Genomic DNA, 19,287 nt, shown 5'->3' on the forward strand with positions numbered 1-19,287 from the left:
TCCTTGAACACAATTATTCAGATCACTTAAATCATAACTACAACAGATGATATGAAAGCTCTGTAACTGTTAGTAGTTTGGATATGATTAGCATTGGGAGACTACCAAGAAATCCCAAGGTTGTATGCTAGGCTGCAAAGCTGGAAATATAAATATATAGTGATGGAGGAAGGGGGTTAATTCTACCACCAGGTTGATGTTTTTATCTCTGCTGCTTCTTGGAATTCAGGTGAGGTGACTGCATTTCAGAAGCTTAACTTGGTGGCAGATTTTTGTTTTTAATGTTTATTGTTTTGGTAGTTTTAGTTCAGGGGTTTTAAAACTTGGCCCTTTTATGACTTGTGGACTTCAACTCCCAGAATTCATAAAAGGGTCAAGTTTGTTTTAGGTTTTAATCTTGTTTCGTTATTGATACTGTTTTAATTCTTAATTGGGAGCTACCCAGATTTTGAAATAATTTCACAAGAAATTAGTATTATAGGTAATCCATACTTTAAGACTGCTGAAAAATCATTTTCCAGAATTTGTGGAGAGAAAAAGAATGATGCCGAGGAGAAATACTTTAGACCAACTTACTGCCAATTACTTTTTCAAAATAACTGATCTTTTGTAAAACAATTTGTATTACTAAGACTGCTCAGTGGTAATATATATAATTAAAAGAGCTCTAAACTCTACAATTTTGGCATTATATAAAAACTGTGTTGGTGCGCCTGCACTATTACTATCTTTAGATAAAGTTCCTAGAGCTCCTAAACTAAGAATTAATTTTTATTTACAGTTCAAAAATTATATCAAGATGGATAGGGGTAATTTGCAGATAAGTTTGAATAATGAGTCAGAATATGTTAAATGAGCATTCATTACCTTCCCTGAGATTAATTGAACAACTAATTCCTGTTTGTGTGTACTGGACAACCCAAAAGGAATATCACAGATTTTATTTTAATACTGGTATTAATATTGGAAATGAAATATAGTGGAAATTATTCTGATTCATGTGCTTGGAGTCTGTTTTACATTAATAGTGCGTTAGTTTAGTATTCGTAAGTTTATTAATAGGAAGCTCATAAAAAATTAAGTGCCTCTCTTAAAATCCTCTGTGGGAAACAAGTTTACATTATCTATGAATTGACTTACTATTCAAAATGTCTGAAATCAGTAGAATTAAAATTTGGAAAAATGTAATATATTTAATTAGTTAATTAATGTGAATCAACTCCTTCCGTCCTCCCTCCCTTTTATTGTTATTTTATTTTGCTTTCTGTATTATCATATATTATTATTCTCAGTTCATCCTTTCTTGTCTTCTGCTATAGATTAAAAAACAATAAAGCAATTGATTCCGATCCACAGCATGCCATCCAACAATTCTTTAAACTCTGTTTTAATATATGACAGCAATAGGGAGCAAGATAGAAAAACAGCAAATGGCAAAATATTAACTTTGGCTTCCCTAAATTATTCTTTCTATGTTACAATAATTTGGTTACAATAATTTTCTACTAGAAGTGGCAAAACTTGGGTTCAAATTTTATTCAACATAAAAATCACTTAGTGACAAGAGTCAATCATTACTTGTCAGTCCAACATATACCATAACTTATTATTAGGATAAACTGGTGATGGGAGGAAAAAAAAACCCACAGTGCACAAATAAAATAAAATAGAGTTTGTCATCTATCAACTTATCTTTATTTCAATCAAAAATACCACATTTTCTCTGGGAAGTCAGGAGATGAAGTAGGATATGATAGCATGTGAACAAAAATCTGTTTAATACAATATTGTATACATCAGGGGTCCACAACCGTCCATGGACTGGTACTGGTCCGTGGCATGCCAGCAACCAGTCCACACAAGCTAGCAAAGTCCCATCCATGGGATGCAGGCAGCACACAAAACCACGCACTCTCCGGTCTGTGGAAAAACCTTTCTCCATGGAACCAGTCCCTGGTGCCCAAAAGGTTGGGGACCTCTGCTATACATGATTGCTCAACGGTTAAGACACTGAACTTGTCAGTTGGAAAGCCTCAGCTTGGATTCGAGATCTGAGTGTTGCATGATGGGGTGAGTGCCCATTTTTGCCCACCTAGCAGCTCGAAAGCATGAAAATGAGAGTAGATAATAGGTACCACTTTGGTGGGAAGGAAACAGTGCTCTGTGACATCATGCTGGTAACATGACCATGGAAATATCATCGGACAGCGCTGGCTCAGGTCCTTGAATTGAAGATGAATGCTACCCCCTGTAGTGGCAATGACTAGTGGAGTAAAATCCTAAGAGACTCCTTTATTTTCATTCCTTTCCCATTACGTCCTTCCTTTCCTATTATGTACATTTCTTTATTGTTATTGGAGTGTTTATTATTTTCTAGAGTTCACACTTTTTGTTGAAGATATCTGTTAAAGACATCCAGATATCTGTAGAGGGCAAGAAAATACCATAAAGCAAGCTGAATGGCAGAATCATTGTCAACATCCACTTATCTTTGTCAAGTTCTCATTGCATCTTATCTCTAGCTAAATGTGGACCAGAAATATTTCAGTACCTTCTTTCTCTGATGCATTCAATATTATACTTCCTCTTCTTCCACCTCCTAAAACACACTAATCATTTTAGACGACTCATTTTGGCAAATTACGTCCAAGTATACTTATTTCTAGGTTTCTTAGTCAAGAAATAAATGAATGGAATATATTGTAACATAAAGCTTTTTTGGTAAAATAATAATAATGATAAAGTTGGAAGGGACCTTGGAGGTCATCTAGTCCAACCCCCTGCTCAGGCAGGAAACCTTATACCATTTGGAAAAATGGCTGTCCAGTTTCTTCTTAAAAACTTCCAGTGTTGGAGCATTCATCACTTCTGGAGACAGGTTGTTCCACTGGTTAATTGTTCTAATTGTCAGAAAGTTTCTCCTTAGTTCTAGGTTGCTTCTCTCTTTGGTTAGTTTCCATCCGTTAACTTCTTGTACTGCCTTCAGGTGCTTTAGAAAATAGCTTGACTCCCTCTTCTTTGTAGCAGCCCCTGAGATATTGGAACACTGCTATCATGTCCCCCCTCATCCTTCTCTTCGTTAAACTAGACATACCCAATTCCAGCAACCATTCCTTATATGTTTTAGTTTTTTTAGATAAAAAAAAAATGGCAACTGGCATAAGCTCCACCACCCCTCTGTTCCCACTTCTTGAAAATTTTGGAGAAATCAACAGTGTTCAAACTTTCACCTGGCCTAATACAAAATTTGAAATTTGATAATGATGTTTTAAGCACATGCTATTATTGCCCAGTCACTAATAAATATCTGTGGAGATTCTCAATCATCCAGGTCATGTTTCTTCCAAAGGTGCTTTTTCAAAAGGCAACTGGACTTTCTTTATTTTTCCTTGAAGACATTTCACTTCTCATTCAAGAAGCTTCTTCACCCAGAAGCTGCTTCAGAACTGAAGAAGCTTTTTGGATGAGAAGTGAAATGTCTTCAAGGAAAAACAAAGAAAGTCCAGTTGCCTTTTGAAAAAGCACCTTTGGAGCAGCATTAATATTTTGCATATGATAAAATTATGTGCATAATTTTCTTCCCTCTTGAGAATTAAAATAAAAAATGAGTTGCCATTCATACTATGGCCCAATGTATATAGAATGATTAGGCTTCACAGTGTAAAAGAGAGGATATTTGGGTAGGAATTAATTCTTATTTTTTATGGCATTCACCTTGGCTTTTGTTTTGTCTTTCTTTTTTGGCACTACCATTGGCTATTTCAAGAAAAAGACCTCAAAGACAGTAACTTTTTTTCACTAATGGATAAATACCTGGCCAAGTTAAAATTAAGCATTGATCTTGTCATACCAAGTTCTAAGTGTTATTGATTTCTTAGCCCAGGCTCCAAGTACAACAAAACTCCAACAATTGGGGAAATATAACAATACACCAATTTGGGGTTTGGTAACCAAAAATAGTTCAGATACTGGGATGACAGCATGGAGACTTCATTTTTTTACATTCTTTGGATATAATTGTAATTTAATGACCAATAACCAATATAGCCTGAATATAGTTTGTGGGCAGAATTTTCTCATAATGATCCTGACCATCTTATGATAGGGTTAGCTCACTTATTAATTAAAGACACATGCATAACTGTTCCTATATGCCTTGTTGCCTTTGAAAAGTTTATTAGATACATAGGGTATACACGGAGCACTTGATCTAGATGTTTATAGATGTCATGTAAACATGAAAAGAACTCCACAAGGCATGATGCAATTTCCAAAAGTCCATTTCCCAAGGTCATCCCCAGGAAGAAAAGGCTTTATTCACTTCTCATTCACATTTCTCTTGTGCTTGAAGGAGAAATGTAACCTGAGAGTTAGCTTGGTCTAGTAAAATGGCTGCAATTGCTAAAAAGCATGGACCTTGATGTGAAGAAGCACAAATATAGGAAAATTTGTGCAGCTTGATAAAGCAGAAGTGAAACATCAAGAAAGAGTTGCGAGAACACGGAATCAGGCTGTAGAAATGCTAACGTTTGCTGATACTATCTGCTATAACTAAATAAGTTAAAAGGGATTTTAGGTTGCCAAGGAAGGAATTCTGTTGCTATGGGACATCATTATCTAACCAAATTTGCAAATTACTGTATAGGTTTCTTCCCCACCCTTGCCAAACAAACATAACCTTGTCATCTCCCTCTGCACAGTTACAATAAACTTGGCTCAAAGCAGAGAGTATGATATTCACTCACTAAAGAAGGTAGTGGGTTTATTATTTTCCTCTTCAAGCTCCATCAAGGACATTAACTTCTATGTTGTATTGCTTGAGTGATTAAACTAGAAAGGACTAGAAGACAATATGGATATGTCCATTTGGCATACATTTATGTGCATATTCAGGTTTGGATATTGGGCTTTTCTTCTGCTCTTTGGGAGTGCCGCTATATTCATACACTGTTTTATTGCAGGTAAAGATAGGAAGAATAAGCATCCTATACCTTCTCGCCCACAATTTTAAGCTATCAAAAAACCCTGAACATTTCAAAGTCTGATATTTCAGATAATAGATGAGGAAGAACTTGCACATTTTGTTCTTTATATTACTCAGGATTCCTTTTAATTTAGATTGCATTCTAATTTTACTGCTTTTCTTTTCAGATGCTAGAATGGGAGTGAATCACCTACAGGCAGTGATTCAAGGATACAACCTTTTGATATATAAATCTACTACAAGAACAAGGAAACTGTTAAGAAAAAAAAAATCCAGCAATTGCCATAAGATGCAAACCTTATTTTAATCATAGAAGCAAAAAACAATTTTTGCACCTCTTTCCTATCCACATAGAATAATGGGCTGAAGATTTCATGATGGCAGAAATGGTTGCTACCCTTCTCATCCTATTATAATAAATAGTCTGCTCTCTGGATGTTTGCTTTTGACCTTCTCACACCACACCACATTAACTTCATTTTGTTATTTTCCCTCTTGAGCTTTTATGAAAGAGGTGCCCTTCTTTTCCCTTCCCCTTCCCTCCCTTCTTCTCTCAAGATGTGTAGTCCTAGAAGGATATGTGACTCTCCTCCTGCTTCTATTTGTATCTCTGCACCTCAATAGTCAAGTCTTTGTCCTCTGCACATTGAGGCCAAAATACTCTCCCCCCCCCCACAAATTTCCTGTATCTATACCAAGTTGGAAGGGAAGCAGAGAAATGTAAGGAGGATGGTGGAACCAGATGAGAAAATAGTGGAAAATCCACTGTATCTTCATTATGCTGGACATTACAGAAAGAGTAATGGAGTTGATGTTCACAATTATGAGAAAAGAATCCCAAAGGTTCTTTTTAAAAAGGCAACTGGACTTTGTTTTTCCTTGAAGACGTTTCGCTTCTCATCCAAGGAGCTTCTTCAGTTCTGACTGAATGGTGGAGGATGGAAGGGTTTATATTCTTTGCAGTCAGATGACTGCAAGATGATTGACCTAATGACCAGATGAAAAAGCACATTTGGGACAACCATGACGTGGATGATTGAGAATCACCATAGAAATTATGAGAAAAGAGACAATTTAATGACAAGATTCTTAGATGGTCATGTAAACTGGTAGAATCTAATGGGCAGCCAGAGGTGAGTTGGGAAGGGGGCTTTCTGCTGTGGTTGGTCATCAGATCTCTTGTAAGAAGCCTTGGGAAAATCCAGTTGTTTCTTGAGAAATTAGTAAATTACTTGAAGTTCAGGTATGGCTTTTATCTATCAAAACTAAAATAGGTGACTTGAGAATAGAAGAATGAACTGATTTATAGCATACAAATTTGGCCATAGGCAAAAGATGAGACCAGTTTTCTTCTTGATAGTTTACATCAAGGGTCTCCAACCCTTTCTGGGTTGGCAGCTCAGTGGGAGAGGGAGGGGTAGGCACCTTACCTGCGCGTGTGCAAAGATGAATGTGATCACACATGCATGCGTGCACATAAACAGGCCGTGAGCATGTACACCACGAAAACGGGGCTGCAAGCATGCGTGCGAGGCTCTCAGCAACACCAGCGCCTGTATGAGGCTTGTGATACCACTGCCACCAGGCTTGCGATGATGCTACTACTGGTGCGAAGATCACGCTGCCGCCCCTGCATGAGGCTCATGCCGCAGACCGCAGCGATGCCACCACTGGCACAAGGATCGCACCATGGGCAACCTGCTGCTTATGGCACTTCCGCCATCCACACAAGGTTTGTGGCAACGCCTCCGCCTACACAATACTAGCAGCAACAGTGGCACGAGGGGTGTGAGCATGCACACACATGCATGTGCACTGCCTAGCAGCTACTTACATGGCCCAGTGGCCAAGAGGCCATAAGTTGGGGACCTCTGGTTTATATCATAATCACAATATTACTCAAAGATATCATTTGATTTCTCTATTCTTCCATTGCATTGGAAATGATGGGTGTCATGCCTCCAGCATAAAGTGTGTGTATGTAATTATATATTTTTATTGCTATTGTTGTTCTTTAATATAGCTTGAGCTCCACCTCATGACCAAATACAAATCTTTATTGAGACCCAGCCTTTAAGGGTCATCTTTCCAGCATTCCTCATTCCAAAAAACAAGTGCATCCTTGGGAGCCAGATTCCGTTTCCTTTAGCATTTGGAGGAAACAGTAACCCTTTTAGCTGTGTCATCTGTTTTATGGGGTGGATCCCATGATAACATAGTTTCCTCTGTCCATTGAGTCTGGAATCATTATTCCATCACACCCTACATCATGCATCCATTCTCCTCATAGCTCACTTCTATTACAAGTGTAATGTAGGAGTAGAAAAAAACAAAAGCAATAAACCATTGATAAGCTGTGGTTCTGTTTCTGTTTCTGAAATCTGGTATGATCTTTATGTCTCAGAAGTCTTTGAGAGTTTTGGTTTTCAGGAAAGGAGAGATCTTGATTACATTTTGCTTTCCACAATAACCATCACATTATTTCACATTTATGTAACATACAAAGATTATTTGAAATAAGTCAGTACCACTGCAGACCTATATGCCTTGATTTTCTTTGATCACCTCATGTCCATGAGCAACATGCATGGACTGAGCTCCCATTACCTGGTCCAGCTCCTGCCTACCTAGCAGTTTGAAAGCATGCAAATGCAAGTAGATTAATAGGTACCACTTTGGTGTGAAGATACTAGCGTACCATACACCTTTGGCATATAGCCATACTGGACACATGACTATGGAAATTGTCTTCAGACAGCACTGGCTCCCTTGGCCAAGAAACAGAGATGAACACCGCACCCTAGAGTCAGATACGACTGATAGGGAAATCTTTACCTTACAACAATGCAATAAATTTCAGTTCATGCAATAAATAATAAACCATTTGTGATAAATACTGCAGTGGTATTTTTTTACCTGTTATATTGCAGTACACCAAAAGTGGGGGAAGTGGGCCACTTGCATCAGAATCAATGTGGAAGAAACCAGATGTTTTCCCCTGGTGTCGATAGGTTTCACAGGACTGCTCATAAATAGCTGAAAGGAAAAGAAAAGTTTCTTAAGGTAGATTATCTGGCGGACAGTTACCTGCTATGAATGGTTAAGGTCCAGAAAATGACTTTATCCTAACTATTTCTTCCATATTACTGACATTAAGACAGTAAGTAGCACATGGTAAGTGCATTATGAGTGAGCAAAATAAACTGTCTTCTGATAGAGAGGTCACACAGTCAAAAAACAGTGTTATGTCAACTTAAAACACTCATACATTATGTTTTCTTTAAGCAGAAAACAAACTAATCTTTACAGACAACGTGGATGGGAATGAATCCTTATCTCATTCACATACATTTTTCCTCCAATATGGAGACTTTAGTTTAGTGTAGTCTTGATAGTGTTCGTGCAATTTTTTTTTTCTATAGGGATTATTTTTCTCTAGATACTTTGAAAGGTAATGGTTGGCTGGTAGTAAGAATACTACAGTAAGTCTGATGAAAGGCCTCAGCAATGAAGAGTTGAACAGAGCACATATACTATTTTAGCTAGATGGCTTTTGCTTTTATTTTTACGTACAATTTTTCAAACTGAAATTAGTCTCCAAATGGTCTTAAATGGGAATGGAATAACCAAATTATAATCTATTTAAGCAATTCAGTCCCAAAATGTTGCCCCCAATCAGATGAGATGGGAGCTGGAAGATTATAGCAAAGAGATTATTAGAACTGGTGTGTGTGTCGGGGTGGGTGGGTGGGGATGGAATAGGATCCTGAGGCACAAAAAGCATTCCTAAAGGAAAAGGAACTGAAATCAGTATTAGGAGTTCATTGGGAAGTAACATATCTAGGAATAGATGAAATCCCAATTTAGCAAACTAGAAAAGCCAACTGGGGAGCAAAAATGGAGGAACTTTTAGTGTAATAGTATAGCACGTAATGGTCATCTTGGAGATTTATGCTAGTATTCTTGTGAAGAATGTTTGTGAGAAGCAAATTCAAGAAGACTGAGTTAAAACAACTCAATCAACATTCAATATGTATGGGTGAACATAAGCAAGGTAAAGAACAAGGATTTAAAAAGAAAGAACTTGTATTAGAAAATCCCAGAGAGTTGAGGGAAAAATGTTCTGTACTGACACATTTTCAAGCAGCTTTCCTATCTATTATGTTTGTGATAAAAACCAACAACCAAGTATGCATAGATATTATTTATTTTGGTTGATTTTAATTTAATTCATTCAATTTAATATAGCTGCCCAATCCAGAAAATTCTGAGTTTTATTTGTTACCAGTACAGAATGCTTTTTATTCTATTTTTGATTCTCATATCATCATATAAGGTCCAAATACTTATTCTTTTTTTCTGAGATTTTAAATATAGAACTGGGATTCTTCACCCAGAAATAACAGTGATGAGATCCTCTGAGCAGCATCCATATACTTAGTAGAAATAATAAAAAAATAGGACCTTCCTCACCTATCATACTGCAGCAATCGGTATTGCTATTGTGTATGTTACATAAAATAGTACTGTACTTGAGGTTGAGGGAAAAAGGGATAATATACTGATATCAGTATATATAGAAAGATGGGTCATCAAGAGAAGCAAACACTGACAGTTTTGATGTTCTATTGCAACCTGAACAATGTATTCTTTAAATACACTTGGGCAGGGCTTTTTTTCTCATAGAATGCCCAGAATGGAGTTCTGGCACCTTTTTGGGATGGAACCTTGTAGGGTAGGCAAGGCAGGTTGTATGACATGTGTGAGTTCCGGCACCTTTTTTTTTTTTTTTAGAAAAAAAGCACTGGACTTGGGAATAATTTGTTCTCTTTGCCTCATATATTTAAAAGTGAATTGCAATGGCCTGCCAAAAGCAGCTGATGTGATAAGAACAGTTCTAAGATTATACAATGTTCTTTGCCTAAGTGATTCCTTAATTCTATGTGCTGCCACTTTTCTAGTTGTGAATTCCAACGTTTGCCTAGGTCCCAGATTTGATCTAACTTTTAAGTATGGAAAAATAGACTTTCACATGCTGGGGTGGAATATAAACTAAGTTTGAGGGGGATTTTCTAAATGAAAATAGAAAGAAGGAAGAAGAGACTGGTTTATTAGAATTATATGTAATTTTCTTCTGACAAACAACAACAAAATACAGCCATTTCTGGTTTCCTGTCTTAGTTTATGGGAGAATGAAATTCCCATTTTCCAACTCTTGCTCTGAAACCAGAAACCAAGTAAGATTGAACTATTTCTAAAATGACACATATTGGATTCAAGCTTTTCTGAAATTCAGTATTCAGAAAGAAAGTCACATGTATTCTGCATAATCAAAATATACACAACACACAGAAGCGCGCATACACACACTGCTTTTAGAAGAGAATATTTATTATTGAACAAAACATTTATTTTGGTTCACTAGTTATAACAGCTTGCTTTATGTTGTTGGTTTTGCTTTAGTTTGCTTTGCTTTGTTTTTCTTTAGCTGTTGAAATGCCTACATAGTTACATGAAAGTTAATTGATGGGATGTTTTTTTGTCTCCATAGGAGGCAAGAATATTTTGAAAATATTTTGCAAGTCTTCAAGAAAGCATCAAAATTTGTTCCTTGTAATAAATGAGTAAATGTTACTGGCACTAGAGATAAAATATAAAAATGAGACAAAAATAGGAATCATTATTATCCAATGTAAAAGCTTTATTTGTGTTGCTCTGAAATCATTGAAAAGCAGGACCACCAAGTGTGTGAGACAACTTTTAACATTTTTTTAATTTTTAATTTTATTTAATGTTACTTTTCTTTAATAGCTCACTGAAATGAATGGTTATTGTTTTCATATCTGTGGATAAACCTAAATAATACAACCAACTTAATAAAGATTGGTAATAAACAGGTCTTGTTTTTCACAAAACAATTATTGTAACAATTTTAGTACTTTCCTATATATTGATATTTTGATTTTGGTCTAAGAAAGAAATTGTTTCTTATTTCTTCCAATAGTTTAGCCAGCATGTGTATCTGCTGGTAAAACGTGACTCTCAAGTATTATATGGATCACTTTTCTTTAAACCTTTCTGAGGGCAAACATTTGAATTATTAGATGACAATTCATCCTGGGTGATTGCCTTATATGTACTGCTATACTATTTATTCTATAAATAGTAAAAAGTAATAAAAAAAATTCTCCAAGTACTATTTATTTATTTATTACAAACCATCCTGAGGTACCCCTGAGATACACTGAAAATATATTCTGCAAGTCAGAAATTTAAAGACACTTAATGATATTAAAGATAGGCAGTTAAACATAGGCCTCTGAAAAGTGAGTTATATTTGTTTTAATTACCGTAAGCAATTTGTCTTGTGGAGACAACACAATATGCTCCAATATAATACTCTGGACAGTCTCAAACCACTTTGGGCTAATGCTAGAGAAATCTCTTTTTTTTCTCCTCCAAATATTGGCTTGAGGTCTTTCATACTTTTGATGGCCCATACCACAAGCTGGGCCTACTCAGTCTGGAAGAGATTTAATGCATGAGGAAAGCAGTAATTCTTGTACATGGATTGCTAAAACTTTTGAAAGTGGTCCAAAGGAAATTCCAGACAATTAGTGTAAGTATATACACCATGTTTGATGTAGTCACCAAATCTGGAAATTCTTTAGTGCATGTCAAAGATGCTCCATAATATAGAAGTATATGGGTCACCACTACATGAGGAGATATCTCTCAGCCTGTTCCCATAGCACAAGCTCTATGGGAGAAGGTTAAGAGAGCTCTGAAGCAGGTTGTGGCAAAATACCACATTCCTTTCAATCTTACAAGTGAGGAGAACACTGTAGTTTTGAAGATGTGCATCATTGCTTCCTTTGAGACTTTGCATGTTACAGAAACTCCACAGAGATCATAATATTTCATACATTATGCTTAGGACACAGGGAATTTCCTGAGTCTTATCTCTGATCCAACTATTTCACAATATGAATATGTAGTCTCCTGGCAATGATCTCCAAGAGTTCAGCCAACAGCATTCCCCAACATTGGGGGGACTTACTTGGACTTCAGTAAGGCATTTGATAAAGTAGATCACAACCTACTACTTGACAAGATAGAAAAATGTGGGGTAGACAGAACCACCACCAGATGGATCCGTAGCTGGCTGACCGGCCGTACTCAGCGAGTGGTCCTCAATGGAACTGCATCTATATGGAGGGAAGTGTGTAGTGGGGTGCCCCAGGGCTCTGTTCTGGGCCCAGTACTCTTCAACATCTTCATCAACGATTTGGATGAAGGGATAGATGGGGAACTCATCAAATTTGCAGATGACACCAAGCTGGCAGGAATAGCCAACACTCCAGAAGACAGGCTTCAGATACAGAAGGATCTGGACAGACTTGAACACTGGGCACTAACTAACAAAATGAAATTCAATGGTGAAAAAAGCAAGGTTCTACATTTAGGCAAGAAAAACCAAATGCACAAGTACAGCATAGGTGGCACCATGCTCAATAGTAGTAACTGTGAGAGGGACCTCGGAGTCCTAGTAGACAATCACTTAAATATGAGCCAGCAGTGTGCTGCAGCTGCCAAAAAGGCCAACACAGTGCTAGGCTGCATTAACAGAGGGATAGAATCAAGATCACGTGAAGTATTAATACCACTCTTCAATGCCTTGGTAAGGCCACACTTGGAATACTGCATCCAGTTTTGGTCACCACGATGTAAAAAAGATGTTGAGACTCTAGAAAGAGTACAGAGAAGAGCAACAAAGATGATTAGGGGACTGGAGGCTAAAACATATAAGGAACGGTTGCGAGAATTGGGTATGTCTAGTTTAACGAAGAGAAGGACAAGGGGGGACATGATAGCAGTATTCCAATATCTCAGGGGCTGCCATAAAGAAGAGGGAATTAAGCTATTTTCCAAAGCACCTGAAGGCAGGACAAGAAGCAACGGGTGGAAACTAATCAAGGAGAGAAGCAACCTAGAACTAAGGAGAAACTTCCTGACAGTGAGAACAATTAATCAGTGGAACAGCTTGCCTCCAGAAGCAGTAAATGCTCCAACACTGGAAGTTTTTAAGAAGAGACTGGACAGCCATTTGTCCGAAATGGTGTAGGGTTTCCTGCCCGAGCAGGGGGTAGGACTAGATGACCTCCAAGGTCCCTTCCAACTTTACTACTACTACTACTACTACTACTATTATTATTATTATTATTATTATTATATGGAAATATCAAAGATTGAATTAAGTATTTTTTTCACAGAAAATAGATGCTGTACTATAGTCTCCAGAAGAACCAAGGGAACATATCAGGCCAACAATGGTTGGAAAATCATTGTAATGATGTTTTTCATCTATACACAGATTTTACTAATTTCCTAAAAGTACATTTCTGTGTTGACATTTTGCCAATCATGAATGTTATACTTTGCTTTAAAGAAAATACAGAAAAGTAAAAGGATGGAATTAATACTGTATATTGGGTTGGATGTCTGCTATTTCTAGAAACTGCTCTCTGCCACCAGCTTTTAATGATGTTTTCAAATCCATTTTAGTTGGCTCAATCATGTATTCTGAACAGAGAAGAGATGTGAAGCCCCATTCATTAGTAATGAAGGAGACTGGTTTTATGATATTTGTGCCAACAAAAGGGATTATTAAAGATTATAGCATCAACTAATAAAAGAAAATGCATATCTCAAAAGCCAAGTGTACCATTGTATTAGGCTTATGTGAGTATATGTATGTATGTGTACACATACACACACATTTTATATTGGGAGTATAATAGGCATCCTTTCCCTGATTTCTGTTGCTTCTCTTTCCTAATTTTCTGGCAGTACAGAGCATGATATCCTGTGACTATGTGGAAGATGCAAGTAATATATGTGCACATTTCATCATACTGCATTCCAAGCCATTTGAAAAGAGTACATGGCACTGTTCTCACATGACAATATTTTCTCAGTGTGTATGTATGGAATTGCCAGGTAAAAATCTATCCCTATAGAAAGCCAATTCAAATGGATTTGCACTCAAAGGTAATAACATATCATAGGGGTCCCTATTCCTGGTCCGTGGCCAGCACCGGTCTACAGCATGCCAGAAATGGGTCGGGGAAACAAGCAAAGCTCCATCCATGGGATGCAGGCAGCACACCAAGCCACGCCCCCTCCAGTCCACAGAAAAATCTTTCTCCACAGAACCGGTTCCTGGTGCCCAAAAGGTTGGGGGCCGCTGACATATTGTGTACAATACCATATATTTTTTCCAAATATTTAAAATCTCTCTTTTTTCTTTCTTTTTGGACTAGTTTATTGTTCATATATTTTCCTTTATTATAGATAACTTTTGTCACTTAATATCTGATTATTTGTTATTTTGTCACTGAAGGATGAGCATTTTCTGTATATGATATGCAACTGTGACTCTATAAGTTCTCACCTGTAAGAAAGGGATGAATATTATAATAAAGAACTAGAAACTCTAATTGCTCAAAATTCAAGAAGAGGTGGAGAAGGTAGAAACAGTCAGCAGATGACAATTCACGAACAATACTAATTTGTCTATCTAATATGGCCTTACTTCTATTCAAATTTAGTCAAGTCACCAAGTGTCAAATGTTTTGGAATCATGAAGACAAATGGCAAGTTTTCTTCCCATTGTCTTTTTTAGCATGTTCTTCTTCATGAAAATACAGTATATACCATATTTTCCAGCGTATATGACAACTTGGTATATAAGATGACCCCCGACTACGGAGACAATTTGCATGGTTAGAAAGTCATCTTATATGCCAGAAAATACGGTATTTAATATTGAAGTCACAGGTGATAATCCTAGACATACATACATATATTAACTGCATAATTAATAAATTATTTGTAATGGAGTGATTATTTGTGATGGAGTTTTTCTTTTCATATTCATCCAGATATATTTATGTAGACCAATGGTTCTCAACCTTTTCTTCACCACGGACTTCCCCCTTTAAATATCTTTTGTGGCCACAGACCCCCCCCCAAACTCAAGTTTTAAATTTTAACATTTCTTCAAGCCTTCGCAGACCCATGTGATGACATTGTGCCCCCCCGAGGGTCCTCAGACCACAGGTTGAGAACCACTGATGTAGATTTTCTGTGAGACCTGATCTTTTCATAGATGCAATCCAGCCATGTGATATGATCCAAATTGTAATTCAAATCAAATTGCTGGTCGACAACTGGCCACTCATTACAAACCTTTTCATCAATTCTTATGGTGACTTATGGTGTTATGGAAACAAAGTGACTTTCTCCTTTGTATCTAACCACAACATAAACAACTTCTACAGCACACCTTTTTTTCCTACCAAGTCACTATAATACTATTTATAAAATCTGTTAGGCATTTCCACCCATTCCCTGAATGGAAGTCAGGTGACTTAAATAACTCAGTCTAAAAGCAATAAAACGAACAGGAGAAGGATTGGCAACCAAGGCAGCAAATTTCAAGCCAGTATAGTTTTCTGTTAAGGATGAATGGAGGAAAGATGAACTCAGTGGTGGGAAAAGGACAATCTAGCTGAGTAGCCATCAATTCCCTGGCAAACTTTCACCAAAACAATTGCCATTATTTTTAAAGTTATGTATTTCTCTCATAATGAGTTGAAATTGCCAATCCTATTTTTGTGTTGGTCCATTTCAATTTAATCTTATATGGATGGTATATAGAAACTTATACGAAGATGACCAATGACATTTCACTTGCAGTGAGACTTCTATGTCATGCTTTCACCCCAAAAGCTGTCTTCAAAAAACTGCTGTCAATCTCCAGCTTGAGAATCCAAATAAAATGTCTTCTGGAAGGAAACCTTCTTTGATAATGTAGTAGCTCCCTGAAAAATTGCACATTTCAGTAGCTGAGCCTAGAAACCAGAACTAAGTGCTGCCTTGAAAAAGCATTATAGATTGCCTCCTGATTCCAATAGAGGTCAGGGAAGGGTTTCCAGCAGATCAAACTGTATGAAAGTTTATTACAAATGATAGCCTAACTTGCTCAGATGAAAAACTCACTACTCAGAAGTTTTTAGTTTTCAACCATGTGATCCGATAGGGAAAATAAAGGTTTTTTTATCCGTTATGTTATTGAAGTATTATTTTAGTAGCTATGTATGTATGTGTGTGTGTGTGTGTGTGTGTGTGTGTGTGTGTGTTTGTGTGTGTGTGTGTATATATATAATAAACAATGGAATGAAAGAATTTTACTTCTCTAAATGCTTTAGCAGCAAAAACATTAAGAGCCAGGAAATGAAATCAAAATGCTCGCTCTTGTAATACAATTGTCATGTTAAATGGCAAAAAGAAATGGAATCTGTGCTCTATATTAAAAAAATGACTTTGACAGGCCGCACAGCTGACAGACTAATAAAGTTCCTGAGGCAGTGTGGTAGGATGACAGATGGCTGGTTTTCTCCTTAAGAAAATTACATATTTTCTCACACAATGCTTAAAAAAAGTAAATGTGCAAAGATAGCTTTTAATGATCCTGAATTTTTGAACCTCTAGTGGAGTGTTCATAAGAAGTTATTTCAGTGGCACTATGTCTTTCCAAAGAGAAATGACAAACAAAACATAATAGAACTAACATTTATACAACGAATATACACACAAGGGTGACTCCTACAACTTTTTTTTCACTAGTAGCTTTCTTGAGTTTGAAGTCTTGGTGGGTGATGCCAAAAAATGATCAATTTTATAAGTATATTTAGAAGGCCACTGAGCAGCAATAACAACAACAATAACAAAATTCTCTGTATTACAATTTGCTAGGATAGATTGCTAAAAGAGTTTTTTTTTTCTCCTGCATTTATTCTCAAAAAGAAGAAGAAGAAGAAGGAAAACCAGGCAGTTTGGGAACATTTTAATTAGTCTCTACACCCAGGAAATGTGAACCAAATAAATTTAGATAATTTCATTTTTGATTAAGCAACCCACAGAAACTCTGTTACTGGAAAGCATGTAAATATTGCAAATAAAATATAACCATCTTATCTTCAACAGTAATTTGAAGGGTACTTATGAGATTTTCTGGATGGACTCCTCAAGCAGTGGAGCACTTCAGCTCATCCGATCACTTTGCTGCCTGTGGCCTGGCAGGATGGAAATGAAGATGGATGTTCTAAAATTCTTCTTCATGAAGACCCTCATTCTGAGATAATCCCTTTCATGCTACTTTGGAACCCCCAAAAAATCATGGCTGCAGGAATTTTCTGAGAAATTAATATTTCATCCTAATATTTATCTAGCAGAACAACAAAGAACAGCATAAATGTTGAAATATTGTAGCTCCAATCAACCAAGGAGGGAGAGAGAGAGAATACACACACAAACTCGCACTCATATTCTGTCTGTTTCTCTCTTTCTTTCTCTCTCTCTCTCTCTCTCTCTGTCTGTCTGTCTCTAACACACACACACACACACACTCACTCACTCACATACTACTTGGGTTAGCTTTAGATTAAATTTTCAAATATGTATTGATGCTGGAAAGATCTCAGTTCGGATGTACTATGTAATAAAAGTTCATCTCGGCTTTTATTTAATTTTAATTTATCCTGTTCTGCAGGAACTTATGGCTTTCATTATTTATTTTTTATTTATTTTTTAATTTCCCAATTCATACTACTGTAGACAAAACTCAAATGAAAAGAAGGCAAAAAAAGAGAAAAGAGCTGGCTCCTAAAAACCTTTTTCAGGTTATTAAAAACTTGCACATTTTGGCAGAATAATACAGTATTTGGTGTTTTCAGAGGCTGTCACTTTCTTCCTCTCGTCTTTTCAGATCATGTAATCTATTTACTCTATTACCAGTTATCCATTCTGTGAGATGGCTGCTCGCTGATTTTTATATAGGTAAGACTGTAGCTTTATGCTTCAAGCTGGGCTTCAAAAATTCCACAAGTGCTGTATTGATTGTGAATAAAAAGTGATGGGGAACAAAACTAGCAAAGTACAGCTGGCTCAGCAGCAGTTGTCAGTGTGAGAAATTTAAAAATTATTCAGGGGAAAAAGTAATAGAATACAGAAAAAAGCTTAGTTGGGGAAAATGTTACTGAGATTGCAAAACAAATCACAAACATTGGGAAAACTCACAAACTCAACAGGACTTATTTGTAATGTACCAAAAAAAAAAAAAAGCATTACGTATATCAGGAGTCAATAAAAGGAATCATTGATTTCAAAACACTGCCCACAGCTTGCCAAATTACAAATTACTAATGAAATGCTTGCTTAAAATAATGAATCTGTCATCAAATCCCACATAAAAGTGCTGAAATCCTGAGATACCTGAAAAGATTGTCTGAATAATTTGTTGATGACACAAAACTTTACAAAGCATTTTACAGTACCCTGGGCAGGGATTCCCAAATACAGTTCCTGGTTCAGATCCAGGAAACATAACATTAAAATTAATACTGAAAATGCTACAGTTTGGTGACATGGATATAAATTTGCAGCCATTCTGAAGAAATAGATTGGATATAGTTCAGAATTTATTGTCAATCTTCTAGGCCCAATTTGTTCTGTTGGGAGAGGATGGATCACTCCTCTATGTTGGTACAAGATTGTAGGCAGATTCCAGTTTACTTTAGGCAGAAGTTCACACAGATAAAACTATGGACATGCACATTGGTCTTTTGATATTTCCAGCTTGGATTTCTGATATTGATTGACAGTTGAAACATCAAAGATTCACAGATTTTTCTCAAGAATTGCAAGGTCAGATGAACCTCAGAAAGATGATACTCTAGAGCAGGGGTGTCAAACTGCTGGACCGTGGGCCAGAGTGTCATGCTGAAACCGCACCCACCCCTACTCTGGCAATGGGAAAAAAGTTGTGATACGTCACGACATGTTGCGTGATGCGGTGAGTGTGACACTCCTGTTCTAGAGCATAGAGGTAGCAGCAAATAAGTCACATTTCTGGAGTCCCATAAGATTTAATCAATTGGACCTGGAGCATGTCCATGTAATCTAATAGGATGGGCAGAAATAATTGGAGGCAAATTGTGTTATAAATTACGAGGCTCCAGGCTATGTAGAAATTCATAGGTAGCAACCAACATCTTAAATTGCACCTAGAACCCAACTGGTAACCAATGCAGTTCATGAAACTGCAAGGCAGACCAAATCAGGAAATTCACTCCACAGGGAGAACAGATCTACACTTAACTGAGATAAACTATAGAAAAAAAGCTCTTCCAACATTTCCTGTTTTCTCTTCTTCATCTTCTAATCCAATTAATTGGGAG

At 36.7% G+C, this 19,287-nt stretch overlaps 1 protein-coding gene across 4 annotated transcripts in view; it reads right to left on the minus strand.

Moving 5' to 3' along the window:
- Positions 1-19,287, minus strand: part of CNTNAP5 (contactin associated protein family member 5) — a 382,046-nt gene that overhangs the window by 118,909 nt on the left and 243,850 nt on the right. For all 4 annotated transcript variants that reach the window (XR_005554022.1, XM_039321794.1, XM_039321793.1 and 1 more), the window contains one exon: positions 7,901-8,020. Coding sequence is in view for 3 of the 4 variants with exons in the window: in XM_039321794.1 (XP_039177728.1) it covers positions 7,901-8,020 (120 nt within the window). In the remaining variant the exon portion in view is untranslated. The remainder of the gene's footprint in view (positions 1-7,900; positions 8,021-19,287) is intronic.

Source organism: Crotalus tigris, unplaced genomic scaffold, assembly GCF_016545835.1.
Source record: "Crotalus tigris isolate CLP2741 ecotype Arizona unplaced genomic scaffold, ASM1654583v1 scf7180000023829.5930981, whole genome shotgun sequence".
In the NCBI taxonomy this organism is placed as follows: domain Eukaryota; kingdom Metazoa; phylum Chordata; class Lepidosauria; order Squamata; family Viperidae; genus Crotalus; species Crotalus tigris.